At 39.2% G+C, this 22,578-nt stretch overlaps 1 protein-coding gene across 10 annotated transcripts in view; it reads right to left on the reverse strand.

The window, feature by feature from the left end:
* Window positions 1–22,578, reverse strand: part of NELL1 (neural EGFL like 1) — a 435,745-nt gene that overhangs the window by 180,911 nt on the left and 232,256 nt on the right. For 6 of the 10 annotated variants that reach the window (XM_065592563.1, XM_065592571.1, XM_065592568.1 and 3 more), the window contains one exon: window positions 22,355–22,477. The exons of the other annotated variants lie outside the window; for them this stretch is intronic. In XM_065592563.1, the coding sequence (XP_065448635.1) occupies window positions 22,355–22,477 (123 nt within the window). The remainder of the gene's footprint in view (window positions 1–22,354; window positions 22,478–22,578) is intronic. 10 annotated transcript variants of the gene reach the window in all.

Raw genomic sequence — 22,578 nt, forward strand, 5'->3', positions numbered from 1 at the left:
TGTGCAGGGTCTAGCCCTGAATAATTAATTTAATCCTGAATATGTGCTGTAAAAGCTGGAATCGCTTATTCCACTACTGAAATGTATCCATCTCTGGAGTTTAACTATTCAAAAGTGCAAAGTAAGACTAACAGCAACTGGGATTTGGCCAAAACACAGGGCTAATAGTTTAACTCTTGCAAAATGTGCCAACACAAGATCCTTCATGCTCCCTAGGACTGGGGCTTTGGTTTAATCTCAAAGATGGTACATCCAACAGCACACTGTGCCACATTACTGGCCTAGTAATGATTTAGAAGGATTAGCTCTGTCCATCAGCAGGGCACCCTCTTCTAGTGGTGCCTTACTTTCTGTCGCTGCTTCTCCACCGTCTCCACGGTCTGTGGGGACCCGCATTGCTCCCAGACCACGGCGTCCTCTTCAGAGCATGGCCCTCCGGCTGTGCCCCAACTCCATTGTCTGCCCCCGCCGGAGGAACCGGCAGTCCTTCGCCTGTCCTTTTGCCACAGTGGCGAACTGCAGTTGGATATAGTCCAACCCCTCGCTCAAGGGCAAACTGCAGTCCTTTGGCTGGCCACTTCCCTTGTTGTCCATTGGGGCCAGGGACCCAATAGCTGGCAGCTGTTCACTGCCTCTCCTTCCCCACTGCCACTACCTGCTTTCCCTGGGCCACTTCCCCGTAGCCCCAGCACCTACTCGGCCCCAGTATCAAGGCCTCAGTCTGGGAGCCAACGAGGCTGGAGCTCCGCTTGCTCCCCTGACCAGCACTGCTCTGTCCCAGGTACTTCTCTCTATAGGTGGACAGTACTTCTTCCTCAAGCTCCAGGGAAAGACTGAGCTCCTTTCTGCCCTGCAGCCCTGCTTATAGGGCCCAGACTGGCCCTGACTGGCTGCTTCTAAGCCGTCCTCTAATTGGCTGGGTTCTGCTCAGCCATTCCAAGAGCTGCTATTAACCCTTTGCCAGCCAGTGAGGGGCAGCTGCCCTGTCACAGCCATTTAACTTCCTTTAGGCCATCAATTGTTTCCTCTTATCAAAACACGCTTTTTCTTTTTCTCTCTCAGCTCACACCTTTGTAAATGTTTTGGTTTCAGAACAATGCATGCAATATTTCTTTTTTCCTCCTGCTCAAATCTTTAAAATTTGCAAGCTTTAAAAATATTGCTTCTTTAAGTCAGTACATTTCAATTAAAAGAAAAAATGTGAAATACCAGCTTTCCAGACATAATTAATCATAATACACAGAAGTATAATTAAGTCTCAATATCTTTATTGCTAATAATCACCCAGTCGACAACTGAAGCCAGTCAATTCCCCCAAAGGCATCACAGCCCTCGTATTTAATTGGAAATTAAACATTTTCTCTAAATGTAAACTGGCCACACTTCTATTCTAATTTAAAGTTCAGATTTATAGAAACTTCTAATGTTGGGAGAAAAATTAATCATAAGGGAAAAGGGTTTTGCTTAAAATGCATAAAACTGACATTATGTTAGCAGGTGTTCATTTTAAATAAACATTTATTCCATCTTAAATTTGGTTTTCTGACACACAAATTACAATCGCTTATTTTTCTTTAATTAGGATGAGACATTCATAAAGGTTCTCTGGGATGAAGGAATGGGGATTAAGATTCTTACAGAATTAAGATATGAAAGGTTATTACATGAAGTAGCTTGCATTAGACAGATATCCTAATCACAACCCCCACCAAAATAACAGGTACTATTTGGTGATCTTGCTGCCGTTCTCGTGCATCGTACCAGTGATTGATGGGCCATAGATACCATACTACCCTCCAGAAGAAAACTGAAGAATGGGGAGTGTAGAAAAGGTTTCCCTACTGCTGTCTTGTACCTGCTCTGTGGATAAATTAAATAGAGGACTGTCAATCCAGCTTTCATCATATACACTAACAAAGAAAACAATACTTTATATGCTGGATTTAAAATATGAAATCTCTCTCTTGATGAATGCTAATCTGAAAGACACTTAGGGACATTCTTTACTATTCACTTAATGTTTGGCTATGCAGTTAGTTTCCCAGCATGTATTTTCAAATCAATAAACCCAATATGCAGAGGTATCTATCTTTCCATCCAGACTGACAAAAGGCATGATTACCTTTGGAATCATATTACTGTGAAAGAAAAGCTACCTTGGTGGTGAAGCAGCAACATTTCATGCGGCCATCTGGGAGGCCCATGTTAAGAAGCAACCTTAACATGCCCTCTTACCTAGCTAATGGAAAATAAATGCATTGAAACAGTTAATGTGCTTCATCCTGTAGTGGAGTGAAGCCAGAGTCTCTGTTCTACAACACAATTAGCTAGCTGTTCTGTGAAGCAATACAGAGGACACTCTTGGGAGAACTCACAAACCCTGTCCTTTCAGAAGAAGCTCCTGTGTCATGATAGCATCTATTTGGAAGTTAGAGAGGAAAGAAAGAAAAGACCAAAGATGGCCCAAAATAACAAAGCGGTCAAGATCCTAACCCCTAGTTGTGTCAGACATATTTCCCTTTCTGATTCTGATAACCCAAAAAAACTGACAATTGCTCATGTTGCTTGCTTAAATTAAATTATGTGTTCTGTTCTCATTTCCTTTCGTTTACAACTACACTGATGTCTGCAAGCAGTGACAGCCATTGGTGTTTCAATGACCTTAATTGGTGCTCTGAGACACTGACAACAATGCTAACAAACTAAGGACTCGGTTTGGATCTCTGGGCAGAAACTGAACTGGACAAAGTAAGTGCAGCATCAGAGGAGGGCACACAATTTCAACCATATACTGATCTTTTTGACTCAATATATGTGCTTGCTGATCTGGGCATGGGGAAGATTTCCATATCTGTGCCTCTGCCTCATACAGTCAATGTTCATCCTATACCCTTCTCTGTATCTTGAGAAAGTTGCTTCTAGCCTGTCCATCATGTGCATTGTTCTGCTTGTCGTAGGGTGCTAACGTTTGAAAATACCTGAATATTCTGGAATCCTCAAACGCAAAGACCTAACTCCCTTTTGGCCACAGAAAACCCTGGGGACCTGAAACAGCACAAACCCCGGACTGCCAACTTCAGAAAGTCAGTGCTAACAATGCTCACCATATAGCAAATATGTATACGGCATACATATCTACAAAATATGGGGCATTTCTTAATCAAAAAGCAATGAGTGTGTGTGTACACAATACTTGTCCCATTATCTCAGCTTTTACTGTTGTAGTCACAAATTAGACTCCATTCAGCAACATTACAGTTTGATGCTGAAATCTTTTGCTGTTACAGTTATATCATTTTGTGATTTGTTGACATATCTCTAGATAAAGTGAAAGTCTTGACATCAACTGTTTGTTTCATTGTGACATCACCTAGGCTATTGCATATCTCACTAGAAAATGGAGCATGATATGTTCTTCACTACATCATGAGGCCAGCTACATGTCAAAACAAGCTGGAGTCACTCCTCTTTTGTCTATTCTGCTGTTTGCTCCCACACTTGGTCTGAAATAGCTGAAAACTATAAATTATTATTGCTTATAATTTGTATTGAATTATACTTGGATTACATAAGAAAAAATGTCTATAGTTTATGTATCACTAATTACACACACACACACACACACACACACACACACACACTCTAATGACATTTCAGAACCCAGCAGTTTCCTAGTACAACTGTATTTTGGCAACCCAGGAGTTACATTTCAAAAATGAGACAATTATATGACATAGAAGTGTCTATTAGGCCTTCAAATGGACTGATATGCTATACATTATTTTATGTCATATATATGACTTTTAGAGGTCCTAATTGAGCCTTTAGAATTACAAGTATTGTCTTCTTGTGGCTTGTTAAATGATTTACATAACAGGCTCTGTATTAGTTCAAACCTACCAGTTTCATACATTCAAGCTCTTTTATATCCCCCTTCCCCTCCTCTCTTCCCCCCCATGCTTGAGTAAATGCAATATACTATACAGTGATTATATATAAGCCAATTGCAAAAACAAGTGAAATGCAAACAAACTTCTGTTTGATGTAGGGAACATTTATTTTCAATCCATCTCCAACATAATCACCATAGATTCATGAGAAATTCTCACCAGAATCACTGGCAGACGTTCCAAAATATATAATTACTAAAGTTTAATGAGCAATGCCTACATGACTGAATAAGGTTGATTACTGAACTGTGAACTTTCATTGAAGAGACAGTTAGACTGCATTCACCAATCGCTCCTCCGATAATGTAACATTTAAAGCCTCTATACCTAATTACATAAACAATTAATGGTTTTAGAAAGTGTGAGGAAAAATATTAGTACAACTTTTAGTAAAAAAGACAAAAACCAAAAATAACTCAATTCACATTTAGTCTTTTGCCTTGCTGGCTGATAAATGGATGATGAATTGATTGATATCTCTTTTAAGCAGCCCCCAAGACGGTTTCTGATTACTTGCTTTTCAGTACAACTGCCTAATTTTTTGAATTATTCACATCCACAGCCATTTGATTCATCATTAGATAGATCACACTGTGAACATGTGTTCGGCAGCCCTCAGGAACAAATATCATTCTCTACATAAACATGACTAACTGCTTGTACAGTCACAAACTTCAGAAACCTTAATCTATTGCATATTTAATAAACTGCTGTGTTACCAGCTGTAAGGTTAAGATAATTTCCCATATATTAGAAGTATTTTTAACCTTGTGCACCAGTTGTGAATCAGTATTTATATGAGGGGAAATATTTAAATGGCTCATCTAAATGGAGATAAATGTTGTTTTTGCAATACATTGAAATCATCAATATGAGACATGAACACCAATCTACTACGCTTCAGGACAATCAGTATTATGAAGCATTTCAGTGTTATACTATGTTACAAATAAACAGTAAAAATCCAGGGAAAGTGCATGCACTCTTTAGACTGCATGAACAAACTCTTAATGAAGATGCTTTCTTTCATGATACCTAGACATTCTCATGGGTAGTAATATTTTAGGCTCCTGAGGCAACTTGAAATACTGTCTGTCAAACCTAATTTCAAAGGGAAGAATAGACTATCTGTCCACTTATATATTACCTTATTAACATGTGCTCAACAAGCCTATCTAAAATGAATGCAATCATGACTGGGCCTGTCTGATATAACCTAGGAGACATGGTTTATGGTGCTCAGCAGGGTCGGAATGTCAGGAAGAATATTAAGTGATAAGAATTAAATAACTATATTCAGATGCAAATATAATATGCCAGGTTTGCTTAAAATTAAATTCAGTCACACTCTATGGCATATTTTATTAGCACTGAAGGCCTGCATATTTCTCAGTGGCTGCCAGGAAAAAGCAATATAAAAGATTTTGAAACCTATATTTAAAAAAAAAAAATCACAATTCAGAACTTAGCAACACATCATAAAAACATCCAAAATCATGTTTCCATGTGTATATCATGTTTCTGCTTAATATGCACATTTTATTTTCAATTTAAGCACCCAACATGAAGAAATATTGCTCCAGATTTGTAAAATCTAACTTTAGCACGGATGGCTTATTAGATTCCTTATGATGTGGATTGTGGGTGTAAGTTGTTGTTTACAACAGGTACTGGTGTAACTCTTCCAGTGACCTGAGTAATCAACCAAGCCAATTTTAAACAGAATATGTAATGGGAAAACATTTAATGCCTGAGCCATTTCAGAATTTTGATGCTTATACAATGAAAAGAATAGAGCAATCAAAATCACTTTGGCCCAAGTGATCAAGGTCAGGCTCGAGGGACAACATCTTTTCAAATTCCCATCCATTTTTATTCTGGTTCCAACCATTGTCCTACAACAGAATTGAAGATAAGTTTCTAGATGTTCCTGTCTTATAACCCAAAGCTGCTGAACAGGGGGACAGTAGAGCTGGGTTCTTCACAGCTATCAAACAGTCTCTTAGTGCAGCAGCCTAGCCAGAAGTCCATCCTTCAACTGCTGTACTAAGTGTACTTTAAAATTTCAAAATACATCTTAGTTTAAGATCAGGGGAATAAAGAGTATGAATTTCATTATATTTGTGAAATGGTTCTTAGGAGAACTACAGTAGGAAAAGATTAAACAAGAAAATATCATCCTTTATTCATTCAGTCAGTTAATTAGGATACATGCTGTATACATAGGTAAAGCATGGCTTGCAACAGACTTTTTCAAAAGTTCATAAGTGATCCTGTGTTACTTGTAGTTACAATCTTACAGCCTTGAAATCTATCTGGATTCTATATGTCAAGGTTTAAATCTGCCATGTAGGAATAGGGTTCTGGTGATAAATAGTCATAAGGAAGCTTAATTTCAAAAACTCAGTCCAACAATTTCCATCTGTATGGACACAATTTAAAGGATAAAGCTGCAAGTACTATCAAGGTGATGCACCTGTCTGCTGAAGTCTTTACAAGCTAGGTGATGAATGCAGGCCATGGTAGGTCACCATAGAACTCATGGAGCTCTACCACTTCAGAAATATCTAAGGCAAGCCCACCAGTTTTTCTGTGATATGAAACATTCAGCTTTACCTTTGGGATGACTCAATCTCAAATGATGTTAAAGGCTGCCCCGTTCAACCTCTACATCTCCTTGATGTATCTTAACTTTTCATTCTCTTTACATGTAATGTGTCCTAAGCTATTTTAACTTGCATCTTCATTGCAGTTTATGCACTGAATTTGTCCAATCATTCATTTTGATGATACACTCTTCATAACAATTTCTTTTTTTAGTAGACTCTGAAATGGATGTTTTTCACCATTGCATTTTTTTTCCAGGTACCATTATGAGTATACTATTTAGTCTAGCAATTAGTCTTGTACTTAGCATATGCTCACTTAGCATAGAAACATTTATTATTTTTACTGCACAACACTATAGATAAAAACTCTGTGAACACACAAGGGTGCCTAAACTTTACAGCATGTTCCAGGAGCTAGGACACCAGCACCACTGTGAAACAGCTGTGAGATGGAAAAGCATTCTGGGTATTAGCATGCAAATGGGCCTGTCAAGCATCCCACATGGCTTCTAGACTTCCCATATCTAATACTCAACAAATAAGTAGCAATTTCAACTGCAGGGCTTAATCTAAACCTGTTAGGCATCTAGGCAGAACGATAGATGCCTATAGTTAAAGCTGCCCAAAACTCTACATTATAGTACCCGGTTAACATTGCTCAACTTAAACTTAAAGTTTCCCATGCTGGGTGTCTAGCATATACTGAATTATTTTTGCAAAATTTCAACTAAAACAGGTCAGTCATTTCTCAGAAAAAAAATAGCGAACAGTACAATGTTTTGCCCATATTAAAACCATTCTTACAAGAAGCTCCAGTTCCCCCATGCTTTGAAGCAGAGACTTTAAATTTGGCATTAGGGTGACATTTGTGTCAGCCTTTTTGTGCCTTTTTCCATCCCTGTAAAAATCTAACCAAATTCGGCCAAGTTATGAGCCTCTGAAAAATCTTCGTACAGACCTATTAAGAGTTTGAAAGCTGAATTTCCTCAAGGTTCCATGTGGGCTGAGCATGCTCTACCATATCACACCTCTCACATGCTGACAAGACCTTGTACGTGTCATCTGCACAGAGCAACTGGAGATGCTCCATCCAAGGATTAAAGGGGCTGCCATTACTCCTCCCTTTTACTAGGGGCCAATGTGGCCCTAGGCACCAGAACTGAAAGTGGGGAGAATGTCTCTTCTGTATTTTTAATGCTTCATCTTTGGTTGCCCAGGCAGAGTGGAAGAGAAAGAGGAAGCTCCATGACTTGAATACCGAGAGGTGAGGAATGAGAACCCGGTGGGGGAAGAAGATGGTGGAGAGAATATGAACAGTGGAGAGGGCCAGGAACTGTGGAGTGGGCAGATGGGTAGGAGCATAGGAAACAGACAGAAGAGAAAGGAACGGGGGTAGGGAAAGTGGAGATAGGAGCAGAAGTTAGCAGGGAGAAGCTGGGGAGGGGAGAGAGGCAGAGAGGTCTGTAATGTAACCACTATGACCTACGGACCTCTTGGTTCCAGAGGTATAGAATTTTAAAGGGTCAGATGTAGGCATATTAAGTTTACCAAATGGTGGCATGCAAGAGCTCTATCAAGAGCCAGTAGCCCACTAATCATAATAATTATTTCAAAATATATATAAGGATAGTATTTAAGGAGTTATGTATCTAAACTGGAAATTATGTTCTCAAAGCCTTGAAGTTAAAGCAGGTTACCAAGAGGTGACATGCGTCTTTAAAACAGAACACAGACAAGGTTTCTCTCTCCCTCTGGTCACAAGCGTATGAGGCATTGTAGTCTTACAATGGGTACCTTTTGGTATATTGAGTCAAATGCCAATGAAGAGCTTGTGAAGTCAACAAGGAGGGAGGCCACAGAAAAAAATAAACAGCAGGAGGGCATTATCTTTACAAGTAAAGACAATGGAAGGAACATTGGTGTATATTTGGGGGTGCAGAGAGTCTTCACCGAGGCGACAAGCTGACAATGTTGCTTCTCTTATGAAAAAGGGATCACAGCCTGCCTGGCATGAAAACACTGATGAACAATACTTTATTAGACATGATGGTATTTTATTAATGAAATCTAGGCTCTAGAATGCATGTTATGGTTTTATTTTATATGTAACCATTTGTTTCCAATATTTCTACTTGTTATCACCCATACTTTGTTAAATAAACTTGTTTTTACTATAATCTTAACTAAGTGCTTGATGTTCAGTGCAGTGGTCATCTGAGATGTAACTGGTAAGCTGGGGAGTACTGCATCTTTTGGGAACAACAGATCTATGAATACTGCAAGTGTCCCATGGATCAGGGAGGGGATGCTCCAGTGGGCTGCTCATAGGGCTTGGGGGATGGAGCGTGCCTATTGTTAACCTGCAGAGAGACAGCAGAGCCTACATTGGCTAAGAGGGCAGTGCTTGTGTTGCCCATGGCTGGTGGAGTCAAGGAGTTGACCCACAGCATGCACAGACAAAGCTTTCTCTTGCTAAGGTCAGGCGATAGCAGGTGCCTCACAACCCTGGGTACCCCCAGGAAGTGTTACAACCATTAGAGCACACTCCGCTCCACAACATGGAATCCAAATCTATTATTCCCAAGTCTCAACATTCCTTTGCTGCCTAGCAAACAACTGTGAAACATGCTAGCAAAGAGTGCAACTCCACCCCCTCTAGCAGCAGGTACACATAGAAGATATCCGCCTGCTATTGCTATCAGTTACCCCAACAGCTCAAACAATAGAGGACCGTGCTGTGGAGCTAATGCTGGCATCAGGGTCATCATTTGCTTTGAGAGCAAGGAGGACAGTTGCCTTCTGATAGGTCTATATGTTCCATTATGTCTTCCATTTTTTGCCTCTCCCACCCCTCCCCCCCAACTTTGCAGGATATAATTATATATAATGTTCTATATGCAGACACAACTTTGCCCACTACAACCCCTGATTTCTTCTGAAATGAGAACCCAGCTGGCATTTCCTAACTTTTGAATGCTTTACTTTGCAAGCATTGTTCTTTTAACAAACTTTGGGTGCAATTTATAAATAGAAGGAAATTAGGTCCAGTGGTTTAGAATAGGACTGAGAATCAAGGAATGCTGCGTTTTAATCCTGGCTCAGATTCTGATTCCCTCTGTGACCTCAGACATGCCACTTAACTTCTCTGCCTCAACTTTCCTATCTGTAGACTGTGGATAATAAGACTTACATACCTTACCGACCTATTGTAAGGATAAATTAGTAGGTCAAATTCATCCACAGTAGCATCTGCCCTTAAATTAAATAATAACAACTAGTATTATAATTAACACTGCAGTTATTATTGTTATGCTTGGCTGCGCTACGAACACTCAATTTTGAATATTGTTTGGTTATTTCCTATTGTGAATACATAGGAATACTTTGATTCATGGCTTCATTTTGCCATTCAATATGGGCTGCTTGGTTCACATACACTAGTGCTGAACTGTTTGCATAACTAACTCATTTCACATGACACAGAGAGCTGCATACCACTGGGACCAGGAGAAAGACTGAGCCCATGTCCTGATAGATTCTTTGCAATGAGGTATTTCAAGATGCTCCCGGTAAAATGATTTTACACCCATCATGAAAAGACTAAGCACTCTGGTTCCAAGTAACTGCAGTTAGGCTCCTCATGTTCCCTGGTGCAGTTACATTCCTAAATATGAAAGGTAGAGCTAACAGTACATTCTAACAATTACAAACTGAAACCAACTAGATACTGAAGATTGAGTGACTAGAGCATAAACTCTATTGTTTCAAGGACAGCAAATCAACCTTTCAAGTGAAGAGCATGTTCAAGGATTTGAACCGTTCTAGATATTGTTGAAAACTCAAACAAGATCTTAATATCTAGGGAAGAAAGAAAATATTAAGTAAGGTGGCATCTATGAGTTCCAACCATTCAATGGCACCTGGAAAGACTACCATTGACTTCAATGGACTTCAGATCAGTCTCCTTTGCTATACTGGAGTTCTGAGAAGTCCCAGGACCCTCAGCTATGGAAACAGTTATTTATGGAAATGGTGTCACAACAGACCAGAACTGGGGTAAATGAAAAGTGGATAATAATGTGATTAAAACCAAGAAAAATCATTATATTTTTGCTTTTAGAAAGCACAGCCTCTTTTAAAAAAGCAAGAGAAGAGCAATGAATACGTTTAATATTGAAAGTCTTGGATTCCCAGCAGTGTTAAACAGAATGTATTGTCTGGAACCAATACATAAAGGCAGGGTCTTTTTTAAGCTTCTTGTTTGTTGATACTGACTGAGTGGTTATGAAATTGCTATTGCTTTGAATTAAACTGGCAAGCTTATCTCACGTGGATCATTCAGTACAAAAAGAAAAGAAAAACCTGCCTGGGGAATTAAATATCTTCCCAGAATTATTTCCCAGCCTATAAAGGTTACTAGATCAATACAGTTCAATGTGTGAGGTCAAATGAGGCTACTATTCCCTTTTAAAAAGCAAATCTTTTGTTTGGACCATCTTAACTTTGAACTGGGTTTTTAATTGATGAGAGGGCATCATCAGCATGGAAAACATGGTGCTTGTATGCTGTTTAAGTAATTAAATAAATAAATATTTAAAACACCAGTCTGCATTTGCAAGCCTCATGTTGAGAAGTCCAGACCAAAAAGGGCTACATCCCAAAATACACAATACGATGTCAAAATCAAGGATCTGGTCCTGTAAAACCATATTCCCACGAGACTCAATACAACTCCCAAGGAAGACACTGAGAATCTCTTCACTGATTTCAGTAAGCTCTACTGTAATACCCTTATTCATGTTGTACAATACTTCTGAGCCCAGAATGGTCCCACTCATTTCAATGGAGCTAATCTGGAGCAAACCAATACTCAATGTGAGTAAAGGTATCAGAATTTGAACCTATTGGAGTAAGATCAGGTCATTCATAAGAACATAAGAATGGCCCTACTGAGTCAGACCCAAAGGTCCATCTAGCCCAGTATCCAGGCTTCCAACAGTGGCCAGTGCCAGGTGCTCCAGAGGGAATGAACAGAACAGGTAATCATCAAGTGATCCATCCCCTGTTGCTCATTCCCAGCTTCTGGCAAACAGAGGCTAGGGACACCATTCCTGCCCATCCTGGCTAACAGCCATTGATGGACCTATCCTCCATGAATGTATCTAGTTGTTTTTTGAACCTTGGTCTTGGCATTGGCATTCACAACATCCTCTGGCAAGGAGTTCCACAGGTTAACTGTGTCGTGTGACGAAACACTTCCTTTTATTTGTTTTAAACATGCTGCCTATTACTTTCATTTGGTGACCCCTAGTTCTTCTGTTATGAGAAGTAATAAACAACACTTCCTTATTCACTTTCTCCACACCACTCATGATTTTATATACCTCATGATATTATCTCCCCTTAGTCGTCTCGTTTCCAAGCTGAAAAGTCCCAGTTTTATTCATCTTTCCTCATACGGAAGCCATTCCATACCCCCTAATAATTTTTGTTGCCCTTTTCTGACCCTTTTCCAATTCCAATATATCTTTTTTGAGATGGGACGACCACACCTGCACACAGTATTCAAGATGTGGGCGTACCATGGATTTATATAGAAGCAACATGATATTTTCTGTCCTACTATCTATCCCTTTCTTAATTATTCCCAGCATTTTGTTTGCTTTTTTGACTGCCGCTGCACATTGAGTGGATGTTTTCAGAGAACTATCCACAATGATTCCAAGATCTCTTGAGTGGTAACAGCTAATTTAGACCCCATCATTTTATATGTATAATTGGGATTATGCTTTCCAATGTGCATTACTTTGCATTAATCAACATTAAAATTCATCTGCCATTTTGTTGCCCAGTCACCCAGTTTTGAGAGATCCTTTTGTAGCTCTTCGCATTCTGCCTGGGTCTTAACTATCTTTAGTAATTTTTATCATCTGCAAATTTTGTCACCTCACTGTTTACCCTTTTTTCCAGATCATTTATGAATATGTTGACTAGGACTGGTCCCTGAACAGACCCCTGGAGGATACCACTATTTACCTCTCTCCATTCTGAAAACTGACCATTTATACCTACCCTTTGTTTCCTATCTTTTAACCAGTTACCAATCCATGAGAGCTCCTCCCTTCTTATCCCATGGCAGCTTACTTTGCATAAGAGCCTTTGCTGAGGGACCTTCTCAAAGTCTTTCTGAAAATCTAAGTACACTATATCCACTGGATCCTCTTGATCCACATATTTGTTGACCCCTTAAAGAATTATAGTAGATTGGTGAGGCATGATTCCCTTTACTAAAACTATGTTGACTCTTCCTCAACAAATTATGTTCATCTATATGTCTGACAATGTTGTTCTTTATTATAGTTTCAACCAGTTTTCCCGGTACTGAAGTCTGGCTTACAGGCCTGTAATTGCCAGGATCACCTCCGGAGCCCTTTAAAAAAATTGGCGTCACATTAGCTATCCTCCAGTCATTTGGTACAGAAGCTGATTTAAATGATAGGTTACAGACTACAGTTAATAGTTCTGCAATTTCACATTTGAGTTCCTTCAGAACTCTTGGGTGAATACCATCTGGTCCTGGTGACTTATTGCTGTTTAATTTATCAATTTGTTCCAAAACCTCCTCTAATGATACCTCAATCAGGGACAGTTCCTCAGATCTGTCACCTAAAAAGAATAGCTCAAGTTTGGGAATCTCCCTCACATCCTCAGCTATGAAGACCGATGCAAAGAATTCATTTAGTTTCTCCGCAATGGCCTTATCGTCCTTGAGTGCTCCTTTAGCACCTCGATCGTCCAGTGACCCCACTGGTTGTTCAGTTTCATGCTTCTGTTGTACTTAAAAAAAAAATTACTTTTTGAGTCTTTGGCTAACTATTCCTCAAATTCTTTTTTGGCCTTCCTACTTGTCTTTTTACACTTAATTTGCCAGAGTTTGTGCTCCTTTCTATTTTCTTCACTAGGATTTAACTTCCACTTTTTAAAGATGCCTTTTTTCCTCTCACTGCTTCTTTTACAAGCAGCCTTAAGTAATCCTGTTGAACTCAATGGGACTACTCACAGGAGTAAGACACTGCAGGATCATACTATAAATTATTTTCCTTGAAAATAGGTGCTTTACATCATTTGGACCCAAAGGCTGTTTCTTGTATACAATTCATAGTTGTTTTGCTCTGGCCCACTCTGAATTCAGCCAATGTAAATCAGTGTTACACTGATTTCCACTAGCTGATGGTACAGACCAGTAAAAGGAGCAGTATCTGGCCCCTGGCAGGTCCCATGATACATACTTTAAAAAGATACATTGTCATGATTTATACTAATTAATAAACCACCTTTAACAAGCTCACAAGTAGTACTGGATCCATTCATGGACACAATTCTCCAGCCTCTTATTCACAGATGGAGTCCTGAAAAATTTAGAAGAACTATTTATTTGTCTGTAAAGGCTGAAGACTCAGACTGTGTGGTATAATTTAGAGCTGAATGTAAAAATATTTCCCCAGACTTTCAACTTCTTTCATTGCCAGATTATCTGTTCTATTACATCTTGGTGCTCTATGGACAAGAAAAAAATTAATTTTATTACATTCTAAAACCAATGTAAGGGCAGCATTCAAAGCTGCAATAGTTTAAAAGTTTACATAGTCTATTTGTGTAAATGTCTTTCTTCATACTACAAGAATCTCAATGGACGCAACTTTAAAAAAAAAAATCTAACATTCCATACCTAGAAAGGAAAAGAGAGGAAAATAATGAACTGGAGGAAGTCTTTTCTCTTACTTATAATAAATCCAGCAGGCTGAGTTGATGTATAATCACAAACCTAAAATATAGAATTTTCTGTATTATTGCATTTTAAAATTTTTATTTAGGCAGTAGATTAAAGAGTGTGGGGAAAAAAACCCTGTAGTTTAAATGTACACATTAGTCCACACCAAACCTATAAAAGCACGGCAATCAGAAGCTACGGAGAAAGCCTTGTGCATTCCTTTCCACTTTCATGTTACCTATAATGCTGTCAATAATATAATCCAATATGCCATTAAAGGCTTTCAATTCCACCTCCAATGGATACCAAAAGCCATCCATTCCCCAGCAAAAACCACATGCTTTTATAGCAATTATATGAACACACAAGCACATTTGCTTGTCACACAATACAGGCATTTGGGATGTCAGTCTGCCTTAACGCTGTTAAGGTCGGTGCAAAAGGGACACAAAGAAAAGTAAGACAATCCAGTGGGAAAAAATTGTCAACAGGGATGATTTTTAAACTTTTATTATTCGTTCTTAGCAATTCCTTTTTTCATTAAATCACCATGAAAAATTCAAATTGTGTTCAAAGTTTTATTCTACATTTTGGATTTTGCCATTAGCAATAAGGTTTTTACAAAATAAAGGTTTAAAGGCAGGAGAGAGATAACTTGATCATTAACTGTTAGGTTCACTCCCTCTGGGGCACTTGGCATTGGTCATTGTCGGTAGACAGGATACTGGGCTGGATGGACCTTTGGTCTGACCCAATATGGCCGTTCTTATGTTCTAACCTAAATTAACCCAAAGTTAAGGAGACAGATATGAGTCAAGGAAGCCAGCAGAGTATCAGAAACCTGGAAAAACCTCTGACTGGATGGGTTCAGGCATTTGGGTCACAAGCTGAAGTGGTTCAAAAGTTTTGGATTTTTTTTAAGCAGAATTTTTTTTATTGTTTCTTTAAACAATCAAACACAGCAAGCAGCAAATATTTGGCCACACACTTCTGAAACCCCAAACCATATTCAGGTTTTGGCAGATTAATTTCAGCTTTTCAATTAAAAAAACACAACAAATTTTGAAGGAAAACGCACATTGTCTGTGATTTTTTTCTGCTTTTTAAAAACCCCTAGTCTTTGATCCAAAAAAATTTTTGACGGAAAATATTTGTCCAACCCTTTTAATGAGCTTTAGTGCCTTTTAGCACTAGCTGATGCTGAGAACCAGTGATACCCTGTAAAGAAGTTTTCTCAAACCTGGGTTTGTGCCGAGATGCGGAAGGTTTATTTTTCCAAGGGCCACCTAGTGTGTGTGGGGGGAGGGAGGGGAAAGAGAGCAAGTGGGGCAATTTGCCCTGGTCCCCACAGGGGCCCCCACGAGAATATAGTATTGTATAGTATTGCCATTTTTTTTTATGGAAGGGGCCCCCGAAATTGCTTTGCCCCAGGCCCCCTGAATCCTCTGGGCGGCCCTGCCACATAGTCTGACGATTGCTGAGTCCATCATTCCATTCACTCACTGCATGGGCTCTCTCATGCTCCTGAAGCTTTCCTCTTCATGGTTTAGCCCTCCGGCTAAAACACATTGAAGTTCCCCCTTCCTGGGCTATTATCAAACTGTCCCCAGCAGTCCCCAAATAGGCTGCTCCTGGCATGCCACTCCTACAGCGTACTGTAGAGGAACCCAGGCCTGCCTTCTCCAGCAGGTTCCAATCCAGGGACTCTTGACCCAGTAGCTCAGGTCTTTATTCTCCCAGCCTTTACTGCTCCTTCCTTGGACTGCTTCCTACACCTTCTATTACAGGGCCTACTCTCCTCCCTTGTATCGGGGAGTGTGACTGCAGGCTCTGTTGCCAGCTCCCTGGCTTTGCAGAAGTCCCATATCTTTCTGCCCAGGTAAACTTCATTCCCAATTAAGCCATATTGTATCCTAGCGCCCTCCCAGGTGCAGCCTATGGTTAATTGGTCTCTCTTTCTTATATTAACTGCTCCAGGGTTAGTGTGGGGAGAATGCCCCATCACACACTTGCTAAAATTGAACTCTGTAACACAATGATAACTAAAGTGCAGAATATTCTATTTACAGATGGGCAAAGAGATTCAATGATACTTACCAAAGTGGGTCAGTGGCAGAGGCAGAAATAAAACCAAATGACCGGATCCTTTTTTCATTTACACCAGCAAAAACCAGGAATAGTTACAATTAAACCACTAGAGTTACAACAGTGTAAAACAAATGTGAGAAAAAAATCTGAATAAAGGAGTCTTCATGGCTCGTACCTGCTGAAATCAGTAGAAACACTACCTGTTTCATATCTACTAGTGGTTTTATTATTGCGTTTTGGTAAAAATTTTCTCCTACTATTTTTTACTACTGTGCAGTCAATCCATTATTTAACAAGAATAACTGATGAGATATACATCAACTAATTATAATTATCTATTATTGGGCAAGTGAAGCAGGTCCCTACACTCAACTTGATGGCATTTCTCTGTCTGCCTAATGTGGAAACAGGTTCTGACAAATATGATCTCATGTTCCCTCTTTTCCATTCAAGATTGGCTCTATTTCTATCTACTACTGAAATGATGGCCTGTTACAGGATCACTCATGTACAACAAACTGAAGAAGTGGAACATCTGTAGTTAGATGTTTTCAAGTCACTAGGGCCTGATGAAATACATCCCAGAATATGCAAAGAACTGACTGCAGAGATATCTGAGCCATTAGTGTGATTATCTTGGAAAAGTCATGGAAGGTGGAAGAGATTCCAGAGGACTGGAAAGGGGCAAATATATTGCCAATCTATAAAAAAGGGAATAAGGACAATCGGGGGAATTACAGACCAGTCATCTTAACTTCAGTACCCGGAAAGATAATGGAGCAAATAATTAACCAATCAATTTGTCAGGAAAAAATTGTGTCAAACCAACCTAATAACTTTCTTTGACAAGGTAATAAACCTTGTGGGAGGGTGGGGGTGGTGGTAAATGTGGTATATTTTGACTTTAGTAAGGATTTTGATTCTGTCTCACATGACCTTCTCATAAACAAACTAGGGAAACACAATCTAGATAGAGCTACTATGAGGTGGGTGCATAACTGGTTGGAAAACTGTTCCCAGAGAGTAGTTATCAGTGGCTCTCAGTCAAGCTGGAAGGGCATATCAAGTGGGGTCCCACAGAGATCAGCTCTGGGTCTGGTTCTCTTCAATGTTTTCATCAATTATTTAGATAAGGGCAAAGTTTGCAGACAATACCAAGCTGGGACAAGTTGCAAGTGCTTTGGAGGACAGGACTAAAATTCAAAATGATCTGGACAAGCTGAAGTAAATAGGATAAAATTCAATAAGAACAAATGCAAAGTACTCCACTTAGAAAGGAACATTCAGTTGCATGCATACAAAATGGGAAAGGATTGCCTAGGAAGGAGTGCTGCGGAAAGTGATCTGGGGGGTCACAGTGGATCACAAGCTAAATATGAGTCAACAGTGTAACGCTGTTGCAAAAAAAGCAAATATCATTTTTGGCTGTATTAACGGTAGTGTTGTAAGCAACACACAAGAAATTATTCCACTCTACTCTGTGCCGATTAGGCCTCAGTTCTGGGCATCACATTTCAGGAAAGATGTGGACAAATTGGAGAAAGTCCAGAGAAGAGCAACAAAAATTATTAAAGATCTAGAAAACATGACCTTTGAGGAAAGACTGAAAATATTGGGTTTGTTTAGTCTGGAGAAGAGAAGACTGAGGAGGGACATGATGATAGTTTTCATGTACATAAAATATTATTACAAGAGGAGAGATAAAAATTGTTCTCCTTAACCTCCGAGGACAGGACAAGAAGCAATGGGCTTAAATTGCAGCAAAGGCAGTTGAGGTTGGACATTAGGAAAAACTGCCTTACAGTCCGGATGCTTAAGCACTTGAATAAATTGCCTAGGGGGTTGTGCAATCTCTGTCATTGGCGATTTTTAAGAGAACGTTAGACAAACACCCGTCAGGGATGGTCTAGATAATACTTAGTCATACCTTGAATACAGGGAACTGGACTAGAAAACCTCTCAAGGTCCCTACAGTCCTACAATTTTATGATTCTTCATCCTCTACCCTCAACTTTGCCATTTTCTTGAGACTATTACTAAACCACTTTACTTTGCATTCTGTCTTTGTAAATTAATTGGCTTTGTGCTACAGTATTAAGTCCTCTCCTGAAGTCTAGCTGATTTGCTCTACAGCCATGGTTTCATCCTGACCTACTAATTCCATAGTGTATTCAAGTCATTCAAGCAACCTTGCTTGGCATGAGTGTCCTTTATGTATCTGTGCTAGTTTCTATTTTCTGAACTGCAATATATAATATTATACATTCTTGTTCCTGATCAATCTTACCAACATTTTTTCTGTAGCTAAAAGCAACTTTATAGGTATATAATCTATATAATATTAGCCACATTCCAGTCCTCTGTCTTTGGCGCCATAAATACTTTTGCCACAGGCTTTCCCAGTTTCCTTGTTACTGCCTGAAAAGTCCCAGGATGTAATTTATCTGACTCTCCACCTGGTATTTTGTCAAGTTTATTATTTGCTGCGACACCGTATCACACAGTCTTGCCATTCCACGTCACCTCAGCCTTCTTTTCATAGAATCATATCATAGAATATCAGAGTTGGAAGGGACCTCAAGAGGTCATCTAGTCCAACCCCCTGCTCAAAGCAGGACCAATTCCCAGCTAAATCATCCCAGCCAGGGCTTTGTCAAGCCAGGCCTTAAAAACCTCCAAGGAAGGAGACTCCACCATCTCCCTAGGTAACGCATTCCAGTGTTTCACCACCCTCCTAGTGAAATAGTTTTTCCTGATATCCAACCTGGACCTCCCCCACTGCAACTTGAGACCATTGCTCCTTGTTCTGTCTTTTCCCATCTCTCCCCCAACAAGATGTTCCTCTCTGCAATGTTATAGTCCACTTCTACATTGAGACCAAGAATTTGTTTATGCCCACAGCAAATAAAGGCCACATTTGTCTTTACTGTTCTACACTTGCCCAGCAGTGACCTTCCTGTCTCTTTGCCTATGTGTTTGCTTCTTATGTATCTATAAAGGTTTACTTTTGTTCATCTTCAGGTCTCTTGCTACATATTTTTGTGTTACACATTTTTTTTTTAAAAGAGACATGCATTTTGTTTTTGTCTGCATCCTTTTACACCATTCTTCTTACCGATTATTTCCATGTCCACTTTGACAGCATCTTGTCCTTAATTACATTCTGAAATTCTCTAGTCCACTATATTTATGAAGTAGACACAATCCTTTGTGCATGAAATAAATGTTCCTACTTGCTGCCTGTTACTGTGTACTTTTATTAATGATTTTGTTTTCCTCTTCTTAATATTTTTAGTCATAAATCAAAACCGATTGTCGTCTCTACTTCCCAGATTCTCTCTGCTTTCCTCTTTACCTGACTATTTCTCTCTTTCTCACCCTCCTCCCGCCCCCTCCCTACACAGAGTGTTAGTTCAGGTGTCCTGGACAAACTCCTATCAGGCTACTTTCATTATGCCTACTCCAAAGCTCTCCATGTTGTTTCATTTGGCTGCATTATTCCCCTATACTTGCTCTCCTAAAAGATTAAGAATAATATTCTACATTTCTATAGAGCCTTCCAAGGATTGCTGAGTTTGTTGATTACGCCTCACAACATGGTTTTCATCATCCACATTTTACTTATACAGAAAATAAGGTACAGAATGGTCATATGACTTGCCCAAGGCCACGTGGGAAGTACGTGGCAGAACCAGGAATAGACTCCTACGCCTGTGTTTTGGCTACAAAATCATCCTTTCCCTGTTGGCATATGGTGTTGCTGTGTGATAATAAGCTGCCTTGATCCACCCCAGAGGTGGATCAGGTCATTAGTGGCTGAAATGATTGTTGTGTATATATACACCATTTGTAAAAGTTTATGAAACAATTCTAGACCATTTAAGTAAATTATGATATGGGCCAGATCCTCAGCTGGTGTTATCCTCAGCATTGCTCCTTTGACTTGACTGGTGTTATGCAATTTTACTACTAAGCAATCTGGCCCATTATTTTACAGCCTCTGTGTTTACTGATTACCAAGTCTCTTACCACTTGAGTACCATCTAAATTATCCATAGCTCCTTCTGTAGTGAGAGAAGAATTTCTCCATAGCTTCCCATTAAGGGGCTTCTTCCCATCTGGAATATTAGAGAATATCACTCACTTTTTCAAGCTCCAAAAATTTTCAACATGGGTTCTGTAGATATATTTCCCAGTTGGGATGTAAACAACCACAAAATTCCACAGCTCCGTTTTTTGCATTTCCATGTTAGCCACTTTTTTAAAAGGCAGTTATATCTTCATTTAGTTGTGTAATTCTAGGCATTTTGAGAACAAAGCTGGGAGAATATTTGAAAATGAAATGGAAATTCATCTGCTTTGGGATTTCATTTCAAGCTTGAATCTCAGCACAAGTTCATTAAAAGAGTTAAAAAAAAAAAAAAAAAGAACCCTGAATATTTTCCTATTAAACTAAATGGTGGCTGGATGAGTTTTGCTTCAAGTTTTTTCAGCCCTTTCAACCTGAAACTCAAAGTAAAACTCTGGGTGTACAAATCCAGCAAAGTAAAACCAAAAAAATGTCCTGTTTGAGTCAATCAAAAATGTCCTTGTTGCACACAGCGGAGTCAAGAGTTGTCCCACACCCTATAGTCTACAGGGGGGAAAAGCCATTGTCAAATTTAGAGAGTATATTCATTCACCCCTGCTTGAAACTTTATTTGGAAATGTTGTAACTTACAATCCATGCAAGCAAGAATTGGGAAAATACTGGGCAAAACTGATTCTTGGTGTGACTTCTATAGGATGAATCTGGACTATAGTCTTCATTACATTCTCATTTTTGCAGTCCCTGCTATGTTCATTTAGAAACCATTTTATTTTTTCTAAATATCTTGAGATTGTTGTACATTCCAGAGAGTTAGTCAGATGGAGAGATTATCACATGGCACATGCTACTTTGACACCTGATAGACTGTGGAAACCTTGGTGAAGAATTTAAACTGGAAGTGGTGGTTCACCATCCATCACTTCAAGACAATTCTACCAATTCATAACACTGAAAGAAAGCTAATATTTCTCCCCAAATCTAAGTGCATATGAATGTTTTCTGGATGCACTATTATTTTACATCAGCAGTAGTTTCCAACAAATTAGCCATTATGGCAATAATGTTTTGGAAGCCAGGAATTGTGGAATCAATGATGGAGCAATTAATAGCATTTTATGAGACAACCGTGAGACATTCCTAAAACACATAACAACAACAGGCATTGCAGGCACAATACAATGACATTTCCAAGTTGCAGTCATTAGTGAGCCAGCTGGTTGATGGTGTATATTTCCTCTTCTATCTTTATGAAACAGCTTAATCTTTCCTTTCTTAAAAAAAGACCAACAAAAACTGCCATTTTACAGCAAGATGGACTGATTCCAGATACTCATGGTCTAAGCTACAGTGAAATCTACCAAATGCAGATCTTCACTTTATAGGTGTGCTGTAAATTAAAACACATCATGGACAAAAACATCCCCATCAATCACTTCTGTAACTTTAATAGCCCATGGCATTGCTACATGATGCTACAAGATTATACCAGTTTAAAGGCTACATGAACCTAGTTTAAAACATGAAGGTGGTAATTTATGGCATATCTGACACTAACTCAGTTTAAGACACAAAACAGTTTAAAAGCTGCATGAAACAGACTTAAATTACAACTTTAATTGGCAATATACTTAAAGGTTTTTTTAAAAACAATTCAAAAATACTGTCCTGTGATAGGACGTTATTCACAAATCAATTCTCTCTATGCATACTACAATTGCCAGGTGATAATTCAGACAATGAATCTTTGACAAAGCCCAGCATCATGCGCTACCAGAACTTAGGTGACTGTCAAAAAATATTAATAGAGTCTGTGGCTTTTCTCAAGTTCCTAGAGTAACAGACCTACCTCGACAGATGGTCCCATTCCCCACATATCCAGGTTTGCAGGTGCAGCTATGTCCCCTGACAGTGTTAGTACAGATTGCATTTTCATCACAGTTGTGCTGTCCACTGCCACATTCATCATGCTCTACCAGAAAAAAAAATACAAGAGAGAAAAAGATCTGCTTTTCAGTTTGCTGATCTGACATTTGAAAACTGAGTTAGAACTAATATTAAGGATGCCACAAT

This window comes from Chrysemys picta, chromosome 4 (genome assembly GCF_011386835.1).
Source record: "Chrysemys picta bellii isolate R12L10 chromosome 4, ASM1138683v2, whole genome shotgun sequence".
Taxonomy (NCBI): domain Eukaryota; kingdom Metazoa; phylum Chordata; order Testudines; family Emydidae; genus Chrysemys; species Chrysemys picta.